This window comes from Heloderma suspectum, chromosome 10 (genome assembly GCF_057233095.1).
Source record: "Heloderma suspectum isolate Gila_16-S chromosome 10, 16-S_ref, whole genome shotgun sequence".
In the NCBI taxonomy this organism is placed as follows: Eukaryota; Metazoa; Chordata; class Lepidosauria; order Squamata; family Helodermatidae; genus Heloderma; species Heloderma suspectum.
The window spans coordinates 29992552-30014320 of NC_139467.1; the positions used below are offsets into that span (position 1 = coordinate 29992552).

The window sequence follows — 21769 nt, forward strand, 5'->3', positions numbered from 1 at the left end:
TTCAGTCTTGCCATCTCATGTTTGACCACCTCCAGCTTACCTTGATTCATTGATCTAACATTCCAGGTTCCTAAACAATATTGTTCTTTACAGCATTGGATTTTCTTTTCACCACCAGACACATCCACAGCTGAGTGTCCTTTCGGCTTTGGCTCAGCCGCTTCACTCTTTCTGGCACTACTTGCAAATGCCCTCTGCTCTTCCCCAGTAGTATATTGGACACCTTCCGACCTGAGGGGCTCATCTTCCGGCGTCATATCTTTTAGCCTTGTAATACGTTCCATGGGGTTTTCTTGGCAAGAATACTGGAATGGGTTGCCATTTCCTTCTCCAGTGGACCACATTTTGTCAGAACTCTCTGCCATGACCTGTCCGTCTTGGGTGGCCCTGCACGGCATAGCTTATGGCTTCACTGAGTTACGCAAGCCCCTTCGCCACAACAAGGCAGTGATCCATGAAGGGGATCATCCTGAGGGCTCTACTTTGGGCTTTGTTCTGCATTCATTTGTTCGGCAATAGGCTGTTCTGTCCTGCTTTGCTTGTTTGTTTTAAGCATATATATCACCTTCTGCTTCGCTCTGCCACTGCCTCAGAATTGTTGTTGTGAAAATGTACATGCCTACCAATTGCAAGCATTTTCCCCATAGTTCAGCCTTTTTAAAGAGAGGGCAATACTTTCAACAGTCCCTTCAGGAATGGACTTCTGTTGCCTTTAGAAAGGCTTTCCCTGCCCTTTGTTTTCAAACAATGCCCTCAGCATATTTGGAGGGGAGGTATAAAGGGATCCCATATGCGCAGTGTTGGTGTGTTTATGGCACTGGGGAAGCCGAAGATGTGATGTGGTTCAAGTCAGCTTCCAGTGGGGACAAAAGAGGCAGTCGTCAGAGCCCCTTTCAAGTGCCACAAACGAGGTTCAAAACACCAATTTAGCTTGGCTCTTATCTGCAACTCACCAGTCGTGCTTTCACACAGAGCACGGCACGTCCTCTGCCTCTCTGTCTGTGCTGCCCACCACTGATAAAGTCTGTTATCCCAGAAGCGCTTACAAAACTGGTGTTGAGCAACTCCCGCAACCAAACCAAACGAGGGCAGAGAATCCTTGGAAGCCAGCACCCACAGCTGCTCTCGTGGTCTGCTCTTGCTACCGGCAGCACTCGGCGCAAGCAGCCTGCTGGGAAACGGAGCCCCCAAAGCCTTGGCAGCTTTCAAATGGCAAGTGAACCTTCCACCAATTCCTTCACGGCTTTGTAGGCATTTCAACTAGTGTGGCAGTACTACAACTCCCCCCCCCCCTCAAATCATGTGTTCCAAGACATTCGCATTTTTCCAGAGGATGGAGATCATTGCTCAGTTGCATGCAAGATATAGACAAAAGCAGGACTGGCCCTAAGATGGCCACTTATGAATTGCCCCCCACAAAATAGGAAAGACACCATGGAAAAAAGAGGAGGGGGGATTTGCATAAAATGTGCATATATTAATTTATAGGTAAGGATACAGCTTCAGAAATAATTTTTGTAATTTAAATAGATATACACTACATCTCACCATCGCGTGGAAGGCTGTGACCAGGTGACCAGGCTAACTGTCGATGGGCAAAAATTCTGATGGTTCTTTATCTTTAGACCAGACTTAGACCAGACATCCCTTCAAATAGGGGACTGTCCTCTGTAAAAGAGGACACATGGCCACCCTAACTGGCCCTTAATTACTTCCAAGGAGGTATAAGTGCAGTGCACCGAATATATGGCACAATCTAGACAGCATCCAAACCTTGTTGTGTGAACGCCACAGTTAAGGACCTGCACAATGGTTTGAGCCTCCAGTCATACTATAAGCCAGTCTTCCCCTATCTGGTGCCCTCCAGATGTGTGGGATTACAAGTCCCATCACTCACCAGCCACCACAATCAAAGATGATGGGAGTTGTAATCCACACACTCCTGGAGGGAGCCAGGTTGGGGAAAGTTGCCATAGACAAACTTTGATTAAGAGCTGCTTGTCTGTTTTTGTTTGTCATCTGCTCAGCACTCAGCTTTCTGTTCCTCTTTTTATGGTGCAGTAGCTACGAGAGAGAGCAAAGACCATCACTCTAGCTTTATCAATAGTTTATGAATTCAGACATAAAACAGCAAAGCACACTGGCGGGTGGTTTGCGAACCATCTTCAAATCATGGTTTGGTGGTCCCTCACAAACCATAGTTTGTAAACTGGTGTAGATTAAGACATAACGAATGCAGCCCATGAATGCAGCCAATGACTAGATGTGCAAGGCCTGCATTGAAATACCAGGTAGGGGAACTCAAGGCAGCTTCCAGAGCTATCTTCTGTCTCCCCACCTATGTTGCCCCGGCCATGGGCATTGAAAGGTTAGAGGTGCCAAGATAGTGATAAATCAGACTCAAAGATTTACTTACAAGGAGTACTTTATTGAGTAACTTACAGCACACAGGCGTACCCAATGGTTGGATCAGACAGCTTCTCTGAACCACGAGCCATGGGGTACAATGGGTCTTATACCATACATGTTAGCAATAGGCAGCAATACAGCAGCACGCGCCCCTCACGTTCATTCTCAGCATAGGCTAGCAGTGTTTGGTTCTCAGGCACAGCCACCTGTAAACAGATTTTGCTTCCCAGGCACATTGGAGATAAAGACTCTCCTCATTAGCAAGGAATGCACCAAGAAGGCTGTTATAGGCCTCTTGACTCATCTGCACATGCTCAGACGCTTACTAGCTGGGAATTACACCAATAATGAACTTAAGCAAGCATTATGGCTCTCTAGGCCCCTCTAACGCTATAAATGACTTGGCTACGCTCCTGGGGCCAATACACCACCCCACTCCAATTCATTTTTCTGAACAAGCATACAGAAAACGGCTGCAGAGCCATGACTGTACTGTATGGTCATGCAGGAGCAAAACATTGCATCTAGCAAAACTCCTAGAACTTTCTTCATGCAGGCAATGAAGTGGACTGTGACCCATGAAAGCTATTATGCAGCTATATATTTCTGCATCTTTCAAGACTTGTTTTCCGGGCCAAATTCAAGGTGTTGGTTTTGACCTTTAAAACCCTATATGACTCCAGCCCAGCCTATCTCAAGGAGCGCCTCCAGCAACACCAGACAGGCCGCTCAACAAGATCAGCCTCATATGGCCTTCTCTCTGTCCCATCAGCCAGGGCAGCTAGGCTGGTGAGGATGAGGGAGAGGGCCTTCTCTGTGGTGGCCCCCACTCTGTGGAACTCCCTCCCTAGGGAACTTCGTTGTGCTCCCTCTTTAATGAGCTTCCGCCACGTGTTGAAAACGTGGTTGTTCAGGCAGGCATTTGGGGTGGGTTAGGGAAATTTTAGAAAATGATGTTTTACTGTGTAATTTTATTGTTTTTAAACTGTTTGTATTATTGTACATTGCCCAGAGTGGCCGGGTGACTGGCCAGATGGGCAATTAAGAAATCTAATAAACAAACAAATAATACTGTTTTTGTTGCATCTAGCTAACACAGCTACCTTTCTGGAAGCTGACCTGTGCTACGGTCAGATCTGGCTACACCCATATTAGCAATGTGTGCGTGCGCGTGCATGCACGTCATTCAAAGCAGAGTTACAGCTGGCATTTGTGTCTCCAGAAATAGAGATCAGTCATTCCTTCTCTGTCCCAAAATGCATCACTAGGTGTAATCCAGTCCCTGCAACACCTGCCACCAACTAATTCATTCAGACTGCCAATTGCCATTTTGAGACCAGGTCTATCTAAACTGCAGCACTCATGGCCACAATGTCTGGCCCAAGTTTTGGACTTTTCTGCTCCTTCCTCCATCCTCCCTGCTTGCTGTAACACCTAGCCCAATGAAGAGTTCTGGAGAAATCGAAAGCTTGCACATTTTGGTGGAACTTCGGTGAGTCCCAATAAAGGCACTGCCCCACTGTGGATTCTAAAAATAAATAAATCATTCAGCAGTCAAAATACAGATGCATGTGCATGCAGGATTTCCTAAGTTTTCAGAACGCAAAGTAGGGAAATAGTGGCAGAAACGACGGACATGTGTCACCTTGGTCATGATTGTGTAATGAAGTGGGTGGCCTCTCAACCCCAGTCCCTCATCTGCAATATCGGGATAATACTAGCATTTTATAGGGCTGTTGTAAGAATCACCCAGAACCTGAAATTTTGAATGCATGCCATGAAATCACTCTGTCTGCTAGCCTGCTCCAAAGGTTCCACTGTGCCAAGTACAAGCAGCTTGAAAATGAAAATCCAGTGCAAGAGCATCACCACCCAGTAGTGCAATTTGCACTGATACAGCCAGCGGGGGGTGAGGGGGCGGGGGCGGGGTGGAGGGCAGGGAGAGGAGGTGCGGAGAAGTGGCAGGTTGGAAAACACAATCCTATTCGTGTCAAATAGGATCGGGGAAAGCTTTTCACTGAAAACTTGCTGCCGTAATACAACCTGTCAGTTTTTTAAGTGTGCAAGAATTCTCTGTTCCTTTTACTGGTGCATTGCTGCAGCCACATAATAGGGGTATTACAATGCTATCCCATAGGTGTCTACTCAGAAGTAGACTCCACTGACTTCCATGGGACTTACTGTTTGGTGTGTTTAGCTGGGGAAAAGGCGAGACATGATAGAGGTGTGCAAGATTACAGATGGTGTGGAGGAAGTCGATAGGGAGACAGTTTTCTCCCCGATTAGTGGGATTCAGGACATCTTCACAGCACATACTAAAATCGTGGAATTCCCTACTGCCAGATGTAGTGACGAGCAACAGCATGGATGGCTTTAAACGTAGGCTATTGATGGCTATTTTGATGGCAAAAGTAGGCTATTGACCAAGAAGTCCTGATGGCTATATGCTACCTCCAGTATCCAATGCCTCCGTATACTAGTTGCTGGGGAACACAAGAGGAAGGTATTGCACTCATGACCCAGTTGTGCACTTCCCACAGGCAGGTGGCTGTCCATGATGTATACAGAATGTCTAGGGGTCAAATCCTGCCCTCCTGGGTTCCTCAGATGGCCACATACCCTTTCCCTTGGCCACCAATCATTTGATGGTTTCCTGGCTTTTCTGCAGTTTTCTCCCCATTGAAACACCTCTCTCCGAAGGCTGAGTTACTGGGCAGTAAGAGCTTCAAGCCAAGCTAAGCTTTTTGTTAGTCTCACCTCTTTTGTCTTTGGTTCCGCCTGCTACTGGAATGTGGCCCTCGAGAGTTTCTCTGAAATGGCGTTCGACCCTCGGGCTGAAAGAGCTTCCCCACCGCCGAGACAGACCTTTGGTCTGATTCAGCAGGGCTCTTCTTATAGTGTGTGTGTGTGTGTGTGTGTGTGTGTGTGTGTGTGTGTGAAGCATTGCAGGCTTAGTATCTTCTTTTTTATTTAAAAGGATGACAAGTCCCACAGGTCAAACAGGGACAAGATGCAGAGTAGAATGGGGGCTGTAGCTCAGGGTGATAGAGCACATGCTTTGCATGCAGAAGGTCCCAGGTTCGATCCCCAGCTTCTCCAGGTAGGGCAAAGAAAGAATCCTGCCCGAAACCCTGGAGAGCCACTGTTGTCAGTTGGTGTCGACAACACAGGGCTAGATGGACCAAAGGTCTGACTCAGTATAAGGCAGCTTCCCATGTTCATAGAATCATAGAATGGTAGGGTTGGAAGGGGCCTACAAGACCATCGAGTCCAACCCGCTGCTCAATGCAGGAATCCAAGTCAGAGCATCCCCGACAGATGGCTGTCCAGCCTCGTCTTGAATGCCTCCAGTGTGGGAGAGCCCACCACCTCCCTTGGTAACTGAGTTGCACTGACATGTTGCTGTAACAGTCAGGAAGTTTCTCCTGATGTTCAGCCGGAATCTGGCTTCCTGTCACTTGAGCCCATTATTCCGTGTCCTGCACTCTGGGATGATTGAGAAGAGATCCTGGCCTTCCTCTCTGTGACCACCTTTCAAGTACTTGAAGAGCGCTATCCTGTCAGGAATGCCCCTGTTGCCTACTGAATCCTCCAATAGCCAGAATCAACACTCAGACAAAGGGGCAGCTTTCCAAGGCATTAATTCCATTCAGTCTAATGAAGCTTACAGATGCTAATTGCCTGAGACTCAGGAAATTCAAAGGAAGAGCCAACTAGGGGTTTCTAAGAGTTAGGACATCAGTTGGTCTCCATTTGGAGAAAAGCGCGGCAACTCTCTGAACTTAAGGAGTGGGAGGGGAAGACCTCCCCCTCTCCCGTGGGGCCTCAGGGCGCAGCTGTTGATGTCGAGCCAATCGGGCTGAGTGCCTAAGCTCAGCCTCAGCAACCTCTCGCTTGTGCCTGCGCCTGCATCTGGCATCTAAAAGCTCAAGTTGTCCCTCCCTTTCCATGCCAGGGTCACTGTCACTCCCAGGAATGTGAGCGGGGGGGGGGCTCCACCTCCAGCTGCGTCTCTGAAATCTGAGAGAGTTCCACGGATTGTATCTCCTCCTCAGAATCAGAGGTGTTTTGGGACTCTATGGGCTCAGGTCCAACCCTGACACTATCTCCCCTCAGTTTTCTCCTCTCAAGGCTAAACATGCCCAGTTCTTTCAGTCTCTCCTCACAGGGCTTTGTTTCCAGTCCCCTGATCATCTTTGTTGCCCTCCTCTGAACCCTCTCCAGCTTGTCTGTATCCTTTTTAAAGTGTGGTGCCCAGAACTGGACACAGTACTCCAGATGAGGCCTAACCAGTACCAAGTAGAGGGGAACTAGTACTTCCCGGGATTTGGAAGCTATGCTTCTATTAATGCCACCCAAAATAGCATTTGCCTTTTCTGCAGCACATCCCACGGTTGGCTCATGTCCCTAGAAGTATGGAGCAGACTGGCTTGTTCTGGTGAGGGACAGCTACAGCAGCCCTTTGCAGGCACATGTGGATTAGAACCAGTTATCCAGCAGGGTTGTTATGGGGACAAGGTAAGGCTCAATTGTCATGGCCCCTGAACCAGCAGGATACAGAGCGGAAGAAGCACAGCTGTCATTCCAAACAGAACACTGAACTCGACAAACCTTGATTTGATCCAACAAAGCATTATGTTCTTAAATTGAGCTCTCCCTTTAAAAAAAATCGTTCTACATGTCACTGATAAAGAATTAAATTAGAAGAGATCTTTGGAAAACAAGAAGGCAACTTTATTTCTGCCCCACCCCCGGGGAAAACAACAACAACAAGAACTGGTAGCAAAGTCACAACATTGGTACAGTCAAGAGTAAATACATTTAAAAACAACAACATAACTTATATGGAACGGAGGTTCAGTCCAGGTGGCAGAGGTGGCTGGGCCTGTATTACTGTTCGACTCCAGGGGAGGAAGGGGGAGAGGGAGAGAGAGAGAGGAAGTGGGTGGGAGAGAAAGGATACCAGATGGAAAAGCGATTCGATAAGGGTCATTTCATGGAGACTGGCACGAGTGCGAAATGTGGGGGCACACCCAGGCAAAAGCTACAGGCCTTCTGCTCTCCCTCCCAACCCACCACCCCATCTTATACTGCCCCAGTCCATCTCAAGGTCAAAACATGGAAGTGGGCAAAGCTTGACACAGGATAAAACAAAAGGGAACAACATTTGGATACAGACAGAAGCAGTCCAGGGTTGTTGCTGTTTTTTACACAATTTCAGGAAAAGTGGGCAGAATATTTCAGCTTGGAAAGCCACGGTCGGGAGGGAGAGAAAAAAAGGATATCAAAACCAGCTTCAGAGCCGAGTCCAGCTCTGTCTAGCCACGAGAGACAAGCTAGCATTTGAATTTCACAGTGCATTTGCCACCACGGTGCGCAATACTGCCATGGGCAACGAGAACAGCAACTTCATTTCTGCAGAGAAGCCCCAATGCTTCTCCCTGTGAAAAGTGATGGGGGGGGCGACTTGACCTTAAGATCTCTCAGCCCAGACGTACAGATTCTCGCAGAGCCAAGCCTCCGAGTACAGAAAGACAGGAGTCTGTCTTTGTAGCACAGGATGTGTACAAAAGTTAAACACACAGCGATTGTACAGTGTCTTGAAGCGGAGTAAACCAAGCAGCCAAATGTAAACTCCAGCCTTTGGGGTTGGTTTCCTCCCCCGCCCCCCACCTCAATCTAGGGAGTAAGAAGTTTCCGTTAAAAGAAAACTATCGCCTTTGCAGTTTCTCAAGGCATTTACAGAATCAGGCAAGCTACAATTCAGCGATCGAGAGTTTAACAAGGGAACACAAAAAAAACAAGCAAGCACCAAAAATAATTATTAATTCTACACGCCAACTGGCATTCCTAAAAAAAGGAAACCAAGGCTCTGTACCAAAGGCTACTGCAAACACCCTTTTGGGTGGCATTTGGTAGACAGAACTGTTTTGAGTATTGTAGGAAAGGCTCCAGCAAATTAATCCCGGGTAATATTTCTGGGGCCTGCAAGTTCTCCTTCAGCATTTCCCTGGGTGCACTGGCTTCATGGCATCGTAACTTTTTCCTAGGGCTTGTACTGACAATCAGCATACACTGCCAATCTTTGGACAGCTAACTGGAATGTCTAGGGATCACTCATAGTGTGGGACCCCAGCCAACTTCTGACCTGACCAACCCCTGCACTGAGGGAAAGCCAAACAGGGCAGACTTGGCTTTTGGAGTCAATGTCTCCCCGCATCTCCAAATTGCTTAGCCTTGGCAAGCTCTGCCCATGCCTGCAATGGTTAAATTTAGCTCTTGTAACCTGAGTTGCTTGCTCCAAAAGGACTCTTTCCAATATTTCAGCAATGCCTGGAAGATTCACATTTTCTTGGGGACCCATCTTTGTAGGTACTATTCTCGGCTGGTTCTTGCCAAGTGGCAACCGCGAGGGGAGAGGGGGATTTCTTGCTCGTTTCCCAGGAGCTCAGGGTTTAGTAGTCCTCTGAGATTTTAATTCCTAGATTTTTTTTTTTAAAGAGGAGCCGGTATGACATACAGAACAAGCGAGTGAGCAAACAAAAGTATTGCAGGCATTCTCCCGGAGTTCGACGTTAACTGTCGCGCGTGAACAACCCAAGAGGTAAATGTCAAGATTGTGAAATGAGAGAATTGCTGGGCTCTAAATCTCACCAGCCTCAGCCACCATGGGACAATGGGAGGTGTTGTCTGCCAACATCTGGAGGGGTTCACTACCCTTGCCTTAGGTCACAATCCTATGCATGCTTAGATAGGAAAAAAAGTCCTACAACTCCCAGCATTCCCCAGCCAGCTATGCTGGCTGGGGAATGCTGGGAGTTGTAGGACTTTTTTCTGTCTAAAGATGCATAAGATTGCCCCTTTAAGGCATTAACTTTTTGAAATAATGGACACTTAGTTCCTTCTTGAAGTAGAAAGGGTGTGTGGCGGTGGTGGCGAAAGGTAAGTGGCTTGAAAGACCCGATAGGAGTAGGCTTGTGTTTTTTTAAAGCCACCTCTTTTCTTCACAGTTTTGTGATCTACTCTCTTCTTATTGAGACAAGCAGAACTACAAGAGAAACCAGTTAAGGCAGATATAAGACTGTGGACTCTGTTAACTTGCAGAGCCTTTTAACTTGAGATGGGAATGAAACTGCAGGAGGGAACATCAAGGCTGGCTGCTTATATCCTCCCCACTCTCCAAGTCCATACTTTTAGGGGACTGTTTTGGCCATGGATGAAGGCCTGCTCTACACATGCAGAATTGAGGCATTAGAATGGGCTATACCACTGCTGCCTGCCAGCGAGGGACCATATCTCTGCAGGCACCCACTATGTAAGAAATCCCTGGAGGTAAAGAACTAGCACATCAGGGAGAGAAAGTCAAACCAAGCCTGCTCCCTTCACACTGGTCATCCAATTGCAGGGGAAATGGTTTTTCTTTTACAGGTAGAACGTATTTTAAAATGGCGACTGTCACACCTGTAATCTGAAGTGGTACAGACCATTCTATTACCTCGCAAGCCTGCTCCCTCATTCTGTCTCATGAAGAGACCAGGCCTGGTTCTTTCCAGAATTTCTGTTGAATCTCCAACCTTGGGTCACTTAGAGCGGCAGCATTATTGCCTAATCCAAAAAAAAAAAAGCAGAGAAGCTTCAGAGAGAGGGAGACATTCCCATTTCTAAAGCTAACAATTCGGGCTTTTTGAGTGGCAGGCTCAGGATGGAGAGAAGATAACAGCTTCACAATGCCAAAAGCTCAAACGTTTGAGCAAGAGCAAAGGCTGGGATCTGTGAGACAGCACACTCCTTTCCATCAGGAGAGGTAGCTTTTGATAAAGGGACTGTAGCATGGTAGGACAGCCCCTTCCATATCCCCATTTTGACAAGTGGAGCATCCTTCCATTCTGGATAAGAGCCAGAGACCTGTGTTCTCCAAATTGGTTTCTTCAGCTGGGAGAGTTTGCCACCCACTGCCTGGAGAAGACTCCCCGTTTTTGGTGGCAACGACAACGACAACAGAAAGATGATTTGCCAACCATATCCTCAACCCTCTATTCTTTAACCAATTTGACTTCTGTAAGCCAGCTGCCATTTTCTCAGTGGCCAGGAGACTCCCATGTCTATCTGTGAAACAAGGAGAGCGGTTGGAGTGCAGCTATCTCAGGCGCGAAGCGAAGAAAAGAGAAACGTAGTGTAGTCGCCAATCGCCGTGGCAGACGGCTTTGTTTTAGGTTCATCTAGTCCCCCGTCCATCGCCTTTCTGAGTCTTGTTAGCCAGTCACCTTAAACCTCCTTTAAAAAGCAAGACAAGGGTGATCTGCTTGAACTTTCAAAGTCCTACATTCAACATCCGACAGCAGGTAGAGGCCACAGGGAAAGAACGCCATGTCCCAGCCAAGAGATCTCCCTCCTTAGTTGATCGAGTGTTCGTTCGCCTCAGCTGGTTTGGTGGCTGCAAAGTTTGCAGCCACAAGCTCTGAATTCATTGCACTGAATCACCAGGGTTTTGGGGGGGAGGCGGGGGGAAGGGGAGGTAGCTGGGAGCAGCCATGGCCAAAAGTCGCCACAGATTTTGACACCTGCCAGGCTGACACAGGGACATTGGCTTGGGCAAAACAAGTCTTCCAGACAGCGGGCTGGCAAGCCAAGCATCAAACCTTGACCCTTGGGTTCAGCAGCGGCACAGCCAACAAACCACACAGCAAGCCGAGAGGATGGCTCCACAGTCTCAGGAGAGAAGGCCAGGCATGGCCAACGTTGGCCATCACCTCACGTGTAGCTGAACAGCTTTGGTTTCCACCCCTCCTCAGCGCTGCCTCTTGGTCTGTCTCTTGGCAGGAGGTGCTCAAAACACCCTCAAAACACACACACGCACGTGCGCCTCTCTCCCAAAAGCCACAGGTAAGGGTGAGGTAACGAACGTTTTTCACAATGTGTTCCAGGAATGAGTCTATAGAAGAAAGCTCCCCTCTCCAACAGTGAGTCTGCCCCTTCCGGGACAAGGGGGAGCACCATCTCATCAGGTCATGTAGCGGGTGATGGCGCGCAGCGCATAGAGCAGGGCAGCCTGCATGCGGGCCTCCAGGAGAAGTAGGTTGACGTGCACCTGGAAGACAAGGAGGGATTCGTCAGAACGGAAAGGGGACACGGAGAGAGCCACAGAAGGATTACCATGACCACAGGCAACACTCGCTTTGGGCCAGTTGTGAGGAGGCAGCATCTTCAAGCAGCTGCTGAGGCCCCAGCGGGGCCCACCGATGAACACCTGTCCTTCAGCTCCCTTTTATTTTTCTGATAACTGCTGCTCCAATCAGGCCTGGGTGCCATATGGCACCATTTTAATTTCCTACAATGCCCTGATAGTGTTGCCCTGGGGCATTGTGGGAAATGTAAATAGTGGCACTCAGTGAACCCTTGGCTTGGAGCCCAGCACGGATTCAGAGCATCGCTTCTGCTCACCTCCAGCGCCAGTACCCACCAAGGAAGGAGAGGCCCTTTGCCAAGAACCCCTTAAAACCCAGAGGTGGCCTTGATGTTCTCCCTTCTCTTCTTGGCCTCTGAGCAGAATTCTGTACTACTCTCTGCCTACCAATAAATAAGAATTACCGCAAGAGGCAGTGTGGTGCGACAGCTAGTGCGCTGGACTAGTGCACAGCGAGATCTGAGTTCAAATCCTTGCTCAGCCATGGAGCTCACCAGGTGACGTTGGGCCAGTCCCTATTTCCCATCCTAACACATTGCACAGGGTTGTTACATGTGGTTCCCACTCAAGCCGCATTTCAGCCTGAGCTTTAGGGTAGGATAAAAATACATATATAAATTATCCAGGCCATTTTGAAAGCAAATGCACTTTCGTGAGTCAACATGCAAGATCAACTTAATGCCCAGGTGTCCCTCTCCTTTAGGATGGTATATATGCTAAGATTCCGCAGAAGCACAGAACTGAGCTTCTTGAGAATCTCCACTTTCATTCAAAATGATAAAGCAAGTTTCTAGCCCTGATAGCTATCAAGATATGCTTGAAAATGTGGGCAAAGTCAGAGAGGTAGTCAAGTAGGATTTCTGGGGGTGGGGAGGTAGTAGAGGCTTCAGTATCCTGTACATATTCTTGGCCCTCCCAAAAAGATTAGCACAACCAGAACTGCGCAAAGTAGTAGGAACAAAAAGTTGCAAAACTGTGCAAAATGAGAAATCACGTAGCTTGGTGCAATTTGCCTCTCAGTAAAGAATTTAAAATATTTAGCATTTAGTACACCCAGCCCTGGGCTTAGTGTCCCAAGAACCAAATCATGCAAACTTATATGTGCTACATAAACCAGGGGTGATATATGTATGCACACAACTCTTGGGCGGTTAGTAGGCCTGAACAGGGAAATAAGTACACCATACCAAGTAAAACACAGAAAGGGGGGAAGGTTAAAATCAACAAGGAAGAAAAAATAAAACCAGCTGATTTGAGAATTCTTTGGACAGCATGTTAGGGTGCAGCCATACCTTACCAGAGGTCCCCAAGCCTTTTGGGTTGGTGGGCACATTTGGAATTTTGAGGGCACTCTCAAAATGGCTGCCATAGGCAGGGCTTGCCCAGTCATAAATGGTTACTATGGTGGTCATGGCCCATCACAAAACACTCATTTCCCAGAAGGCAAACTGGTGAGACTAAAAGAAAAGTAACTTTCCCAAGACCCTAAGTACAGGGCAGAGGTGGGGGTCTGAGCTCCAAAACACAAAACCACTCTTTCGAATCCAAATAAAGATGGTGCTAGAGGGCGGCACTTTACTTTGCAGTATCCCAGCCTCCCACTTCTTAAAAAAAGTGTAATTAAAAAGAAATCTGAAGAAATAAAATGAAAATTTGGGAGAGGCAGGGAGCCTGGTGGGCACCGTGAAAGCTGTCCACAGGCATCACAGTGGAGACCCCAGGCCTATACTGTCTTCACGGCCCAGAAGAAGCAACAGGAAAACAGCCCCTGTTCTGCCATCTACAGAAGCGTGCGCCCTTTACCTTCTCAGAATGCTTGAAATGTCTCCAGAAGTGTGTGTACATTCGCTTGGTGGCTTTCTCTGGGTAGCAGGCCACGGTTTTGATGTAGATTTTTAAACTGCGCTCCAAAAGCTGGTTCACCTCCCTGTAATCATAGTCGTCGTACCTGGAAAGCGGTGGAGATATTTAACATATGAGCCTTACACCAAGTCAGACCAGCTGGCCAAGAGAAGGGCTGCTAATCACTGAAGACAGGAGGAGGCAACCTGGGGCCCTCTAGATATTTTTAGACTACAACTTCCATAATCCATTACCTTTGGCTACACTGGCTGGGGCTGATGGGAGTTGTAGTCCAAAACATCTGGAGGGCGCCTGTTCACTTACCTCTGCTCTTGGGTGAGGAGGCAGCGGGGACTGAATCTGGGACCTTCTGCATGCAAATCATGCGCCCTGCCACGGACCTACAGACCTTCCTAGGGGACAACAGCTTCTTCAGCCCCATCAAGCCAAACGCACCGTTGCTCTTCCTCTAAGTGAATCCTTCTGTTCACATGGCAGGCCCAGCAGGACGCATCCTCCCACATTGTTCAAGAGTGCCTAACATCCGACCTCTCTATAAATCAGATGACTCAGTCCCTTCATCACACCAGTTTGGCAAGATCCAAGCAAGGCCGTCCACGTGGCAGGGCCTCATCCAAACGCAACTTGCCAAAAACACACAACAGATTCTCTCTCTCTCTCCCATGCACACACACATGCACGCGTGCACACACGTATACAAAGCCAAGCAACTGGTTTAAAAGGACAATGCTTCTTGGGAAATTGGTTCACATGCAATAGCCAGGTTTGCCATGGTTTGCTAGTTCACATGCAACAGCAAGCTGTAGTTCAGCCATTACTGCTGAAACAGCAAATGACGGCAACTAATTAAGCAAAGCTGTGAGGAAAGGAGGCAGTAGGCAAACACAGGGCTCATCGCCATAGCATCAAATTGGGGAGTGCCCTCCCTTCCGCACATTACGGAATACATTTCCCAGCGAAGTCCTCCTGGCACTAATGTTGTCATCTTTTCAGTGCCAGGTTAAGACTTCGCTCTATTCCCAGGCATCTGATGGGCTGTTTAATGCGTCAGTCAAATAGTTTATGGTTGTCACTGATGTTTTAGTTCTTTTATGATGTGGTTGTATTTTAATGGATAATTGTTGTAGCAGTTTTAAAATTTTGTACATTTTAATTATATTTTAAGTCACCTTGAGTCTGTGTGTGTGTGTGTGTGTGTGTGTGTGAGAGAGAGAGAGAGAGAGAGAGAGAGAGAGGCAGTCATCGAATAGTAATAATAATACCACCACCACCTCTTGGCATTGCCTCTTTGCAAATACTTTGGAATTTGCCTCTTGGCAAATACTGAGCTGATGCAAATCGGCTCAGTATTTTCCTTTCTCAGAATTAATAATCCAGTCAAGTAGTGGTATGGAAATGGGAAGGCAGAAGCTGAAAGAACAGGGTGGATGTAGTCTTTTTGGTAAACTGAGATTTAGCAGAATGGATCAACCCCCACTCCAAAGAGAGACAGAGAGAGAGAGAGAGAGAGAGAGAGGATGGACCAACAAAATGTTAGGAGAAGGGACACAACAGCAGTTAGCCAGCAAAAGATGTCTCCATTCCTCCCATAGACCAAGACTTCTAGGAAGTTTGCCTTGATGAGACATAACAGTTAATTGGGCAGGGGTGGGGAGGGGCAGGACACAAATGACCTACCGAATGCCAAAGATGCAGTGAACGTAATTCCAGATGGCCCTCCGGAGCATGGATGTGTCCACCCCACTGTGCATAGCTATGGTGTTATACGTCAAGTTATAGACCACCTGGAATTTCTCATCGAGTAACTGCCCCACATCAGGATACAAGCGGTTGATGAGTGAGTAGCCATGGTCTTCCCAGGTGTAGTCCTATACAGAAGGAAATTATTTCATTGGTGCCTCGGTGACAGAAAACCAGCTGATATTGTAAGCTGTCCACTGTTTTGACATGCATTACTCTAAAGGAGAACTTTAAAAATAACAGCCAGTATTGTAGGGTTCACAGATATTACATTTGCTTGTTGGTACTCTGCCCATCCTTCTTCATGGATCACTGCCTTGTTGTGGCAAAGGGGCTTGCGTAACTCAGTGAAGCCATAAGCTATGCCGTGCAGGGCCACCCAAGACAGACAGGTCATGGTGGAGAGTTCTGACAAAATGTGGTCCACTGGAGAAGGAAATGGCAACCCACTCCAGTACTCTTGCCAAGAAAACCCCATGAAACGTATCACAAAGCTAAAAGATATGACGCCGGAAGATGAGCCCCTCAGGTCGGAAGGTGTCCAATACACTACTGGGGAAGAGCAGAGGGTATTTCCAAGTAGCGCCAGAAAGAGTGAAGCGGCTGGGCCAAAGCCGAAAGGACACTCAGCTGTGGATGTGTCTGGTGGTGAAAAGAAAATCCAATGCTGTAAAGAACAATATTGTTTAGGAACCTGGAATGTTAGATCAATGAATCAAGGTAAGCTGGAGGTGGTCAAACATGAGATGGCAAGACTGAACATCGACATCTTGGGAATCAGCGAACTAAAATGGACAAGCATGGGCGAATTTAATTCAGGTGACCATTATATCTACTACTGTGGGCAAGAATCCCTTAGAAGAAATACAGTAGCACTCATAGTCAACAAAAGGGTGGGAAAAGCAGTCCTGGGGTACAATCTCAAAAACGATAGAATGATCTCAGTACGAATCCAAGGCAAACCATTCAACATCACAGTAATTCAAGTCTATGCCCCAACCACTGATGCCGAAGAAGCTGAGGTTGATTGGTTCTATGAAGACCTACAACACCTTCTAGAACTAACACCAAAAAAAATGTCCTTTTCATCATAGGGGATTGGAATGCCAAAGTAGGAAGTCAAGAAATCACCGGGATAACAGGCAAGCATGGCCTTGGTGTACAAAATGAAGCAGGACAAAGGCTAATAGAGGTTTGCCAAGAGAACATGCAGATCATAGCAAACACTCTTTTCCAACAGCACAAGAGGCGACTCTACACATGGACATCATCAGATGGTCAATATTGAAATCAGATTGATTATGGACTTTGCAGCCAAAGATGGAGAAGCTCTATACAGTCAGTAAAAACAAGACCTGGAGCTGACTGTGGCTCAGATCATGAGCTGCTTCTTGCAAAATTTCAGCTTAAATTGAAGAACGTAGGGAAAACCACTAAACCATTCAGGTATGACCTAAATCATATCCCTTATGAATATACAGTAGAGGTGAGGAATAGATTTAAGGGATTAGACCTGATAGACAGAGTGCCTGAGGAACTATGGACGGAGGTCCCTAACATTGTTCAGGAGGCAGCAACTCAATCCATCTCAAAGAAAAAGAAATGCAAGAAAGCAAAGCGGCTGTCTGATGAGGCTTTACAAGTAGCTGAGGAAAGAAGGGAAGCGAAAAGCAAGGGAGAAAGGGGAAGATATACCCAACTGAATGCAGAGTTCCAGAGAATAGCAAGGAGAGACAAGAAGGCCTTCTTAAATGAACAATGCAAAGAAATCGAAGAAAACAATAGAATGGGAAAGACTAGAGATCTCTTCAAGAAAATCGGAGATCTCAAGGGAATATTTTGTGCAAAGACAGGTATGATAAAGGACAAAGAAGGCAGGGACCTAACAGAAGCAGATGACATTAAGAAGAGGTGGAAAGAATACACAGAAGAAGAATAATATACAGACAAACTATACAGGAAAGATCTTAATGTCCCTGATAGCCATGATAGTGGTTACATCATGGCTATTTACATTCCAATTCCAAAGAAGGGCAATGCCAAAGAGTGTTCAAACTACCGTACAATTGCGCTCATTTCACATGCCAGCAAGATTATGCTCAAAATCCTACAAGCTAGGCTTCAGCAGTAGGTGAACCGAGAACTACCGGAAAGACAAGCTGGGTTTCGAAGAGGCAGGGGAACTAGAGATCAAATCGCCAACATTTGCTGGATCATGGAGAAAGCAAGAGAATTCCAGAAAAATGTCTATTTCTGCTTCATTGACTACGCTAAAGCCTTTGATTGTGAGGATCACAACAAACTGTGGCAAATTCTTAAAGAGATGGGGGTACCAGACCACCTTACCTGTCTCCTGAGAAACCTGTATGAGGGTCAAGAAGCAACAGTAAGAACCGGACATGGAACAACTGATTGGTTCAAAATTGGGAAAGGAGTATGACAAGGCTGCATATTGTCACCCTGCTTATTTAATTTATATGCAGAGTACCTCCTGAGAAATGCTGGGTTGGATGAATCACAAGTTGGTATTAAGATTGTCGTGAGAATTATCAACAACCTCAGATACGCAGACGATACCACCCTAATGGCAGAAAGCAAAGAGGATCAAAAGAGCCTCTTGTTGAGGGTGAAAGTGGAGAGTGCAAAGGCTGGTTTGAAACTCAACATTAAAAAAACTAAGATCAGGGCATCTGGCCCCATCACTTGCTGGCATATAGAAGGGGAAGAAATGGAAGCAGTGACAGATTTTATTTTCTTGGGCTCCAAGATCACCGCAGATGGTGACTGTAGCCATGAAATTAAGACACTTGCTCCTTGGGAGGAAAGCTATGGCAAACCTAGACAGCATAGTAAAAAGCAGAGACATCACCTTGCCGACAAAGGTTCGTATAATCAAAGCTATGGTTTTCCCAGTAGCAACGTATGGCTGTGAGAGCTGGACTGTAAGGAAGGCTGAGCGCCGAAGAATCGATGCTTTCGAACTGTGGTGCTGAAGAAGACTCTTACGAGTCCCCTGGACTGCAAGGAGGTCAAATCAGTCCATCCTAAAGGAAATCAACCCTGAGTGCTCATTGGAAGGACAGATACTGAAGCTGAAGCTCAGATATTTTGGCCACCTAATGCGAAGAGAAAGGTCACTGGAAAAGACCCTGATGCTGGGAAAAATTGAAGGCAAAAGGAGAAGGCGATGGCAGAGGATGAGACGGCTAGATAGCATCACCGATGCAATGAATATGGACTTGAGCACACTCCGGGAGAGAGCGCAGGCCAGGAAGGCCTGGCATGCTATGGTCCATGGGATCACGAAGAGTCGGACACGACTGAACGACTGAACAACAACAACAACTCTGCCCATCCAGAACAGACTTAGGGTGTGTGTATCTTCAGCATGTCCCTACTTGAAATGAAAATCTTACACCCGTCCTACAGGTGGTACTTGAGAGCTCAAGGATTCCTATATTCTACAGTAACTGTATAGTTGCTAAACCCACTTGCAGCATCATTAGCAGTACGTAGCTAAGCTAAGCTCTGACTCTACAGGACTACCCCATTACTTTTGCCCCTCCCCAACAACAACCCTGATAAAAAGATTTCCCAGAACTGCAAGATTGCCACCTTGCCTCTCAAGTTCAGATTAAGAAGTGTCAACACAGATCAGAAACCTTCACATTCAGAATAATCACATGGCACAGCGCTGCAGGTGAAAGACTGCACAATTCAGCCCTGACGGGGCAGTAGGAAGTGGTAACACACATTAGAGTAGAGTTGGTTGCTCAGTGGAAGGGGAGACAAAATGCCAAAACACTGCCTTCTAAAAGGCATAGTACCAGAGGTCCAAGAAGCAAGATAAAGGGGTAGTGGGTAGCCCTATGTTTACAAGGCCTTTTGCTTCCTGAGGGTCCTCCCCCAAAACCAGGAGTGTCAGGGGGAAGATTCACAGCAAGGTTCAACAACCTGCTCTTGGGCACGGTCAAGATAAAAACAAAACTTTATTTCAAGTTAAGCAACACATTTGTTATCAGTATAGTAGTTCTCTTAGCTCATACTGGAGAGACATTTTTTAAAGCAAAGATGTGCAAGTCTTGGGCATGCATATCTAGAATAAAGGCCCATTCAATTGTTGATAACAATGGCAGGTAGAAGGAAAGAACTGGACGGACAGACATTCTTTTGAGAACTGCTGGACTGAAGCATACAAAATAAGCTAACATGCGATCTGCAGGATTTATACTAAAGACAGGATTTGGTGTTGGTCGTTTTTCGTTCTTTTGTTTTGGCAGAGGCTATTTGTGAGAGTCCACTAACTCTGCAGTGTGGCAGAGGTGGTGGGCTCTCCCACACTGGAGGCCTTCAAGATGAGGCTGGACAGCCAGCTGTCGGGGATGCTCTGACTTGGATCCCTTCATTGAGCAGGGGGTTGGACTAGATGGCCTTGTAGGCCCCTTCCAACCCTACAATTCTATGATTCTACTACTATTCTATGATTCTATTTACATGCACACAAAGCATAGATCTTGAACAGACAAGATACCTGAGCTCGGAAAGTTGGGGGCGTCTGTTCTCCTCTCCTAGTGAAATCCTTGTATCCAAACTCTGGATCCTCCACAAAGCAGAGGATGTTGGGAGGCAGGGAGTGTTCAGCAATATCTACTGGAGACAAGAGCAAAAAGGAGAGATAACACGAGAGGAACAAAGATGTCACTGAGAACTGGCCTTCCACCATCGCTCCACTATTCCTCTCTAAGAAGTGTTGTCTTGAACTAGAGAAGCCACTGGGTACAACTAAACTATGTGCCGTTCACAGAGTTGCATCCTATGAGAAACCCATTAACCATATTCTCATTGGCTGCATTTGCACAGGGGTGCAGAAACTCAGCCCTGGGGGCCAAATGCAGCCCTCCAGGGTTCCCCAGATGGCCAGGTGTCCTTTTTCCTGGCTCCACCCTCTTTCCCTGGACCACTGATCGTTTGGTGGCTTCCTGTCTTTTGTGCAGTTTTTCCCCTATTCTAAAAGGTTGAAACGCCTCTCCTAAGGCTTAGTGACCAGCAGTAAGAGCTTTAAGCTAAAATAGGCTGGGTGGGGTGGGGATTGCATTTTTGGACCCCCCCCTTTTGCCACTGGCCCCACCCAACACTGGAACATGGCCCCTGAGAGCTTCTCTGAAATGGAATTTGGCTCTCGGACTGAAAGAGGTACTGGACCCTGTGCTGAAACATAATTTAGCATGACACGCATGAGCAAGGATGAGCTGCACTGAGCATCTGGCTAGCATCCTGAGTGCTCATTTTCCTGTGCAGCTGGGAGGAGGAGACTGGATGCTTCCACATCCCATGAAGCCCAGCTTGCCATGTCACCTGGACCGAGAACTATGGTTCAACTTAACTATGATTAATTCAAGCAAGCCAGCTTTGGTCACTATAGTTTGAAGTCGGCTTGTCTGAAACTAACCACAGTTAATGTTAACCACATTTTGTCAGTCTGGATGATACAACAAACCATGGTTAAGAGAAAGTGGGGAAGGGGGGGGAGGAGGGGCACAGGGCCAAGATTCACTGCAGGCTTTTTCCTGCTTGTGCATGTCACGCTAAACTCTGGTTAAGTGCTGTGCAGAAGCAGCCACTGTATCAAAAGGTCAAAAGGATTTGGGGACTAGAAACTTAAAAAAAGATGTGTAATAGAAGGTTGTCATGTCTTCTCAATAGATCATAAGGAGATGTACTTTGCCAACAGGAGACTGGGCCAGAACTACAGTTCACCTGTACCATCCTCCTCTTCTGGAGCAAACAACCCTCTATTTCCTAGCTTCATGGGCTAAATGACACATTTGATGCAAAATGGTTAACAGAACCCCTGATTCCCCCCCGTATTTGTGAGGGGGTGTTTTTCAGTGGAGAAGCAACAGTGCTTCATCCTTTCCCTGCCTGACGCTGTTCTGGCCCAAGCACCCCACCCCCACCCCCACCCCTCTTCCTCCTGCAAGAGTTCAGGGCACACACGTACCTGTGCTTTGAACCCTTGAAGGGGAAAGCACCACTTGGCATGGGGGATTTGGAACCAAGAAGTTGCAGATTGGGAAAAGGGTTAAGCACCATCTCCCTCCTGCCACCACTTCTCCACTCAAACACCGTCCCCCTTTAAGGCCATATTTCTTCTTATTTATGGTTTTGTTTTTTTAAAAAATAAGAGGACAATGGGTCTCGATTCCACGTTCGCACAGCCACCTGGAAGATTTCCCCCATCCTTCCCAAGCTCAGTAGCGGAGAGTCCTAGGAAACCGTCTGCTCTCACAGCACTAATCCCAGCCGACAGCGTGCCTCCAGCTTACCCGAAGGTGTATCAAGGAGGCTCTCTCTCTTTTCCATCTCAAAGCGGGTCTCCATCTCCTCCTGGGTGACTCCTTCCTCTTCCAACTGGCACTCCTGAAGCAGCTTCATCCTCTCCATCAGCACCTCCACCTCTTCCATAGCATCCGTGCCCTGAGATAGTGGGGACAAAAAAGGGTCAGTTCAGGGAATGATGGCGGGAGATGGATGGACATGCATAGCTTCATGTCCCACCCACCCCAAGATCTG

General features: G+C 47.2%; 1 protein-coding gene across 3 annotated transcripts in view; it reads right to left on the minus strand.

Annotated features, from left to right (window-relative positions):
* Window positions 1–1334: 1334 nt before the first annotated feature.
* Window positions 1335–21769, minus strand: part of SESN2 (sestrin 2) — a 66715-nt gene continuing 46280 nt past the window's right edge. For 2 of the 3 annotated variants that reach the window (XM_084815739.1, XM_084815738.1), the window contains exons 6-10: window positions 21523–21673; window positions 19728–19846; window positions 15134–15324; window positions 13397–13541; window positions 1335–11497 (exon numbers count right to left, since the gene is read on the minus strand). In XM_084815739.1, the coding sequence (XP_084671865.1) occupies window positions 11411–11497; window positions 13397–13541; window positions 15134–15324; window positions 19728–19846; window positions 21523–21673 (693 nt within the window). In that variant the 3' untranslated portion in view covers window positions 1335–11410. The remainder of the gene's footprint in view (window positions 11498–13396; window positions 13542–15133; window positions 15325–19727; window positions 19847–21522; window positions 21674–21769) is intronic. The other variant, XM_084815737.1, reaches the window with a different exon arrangement.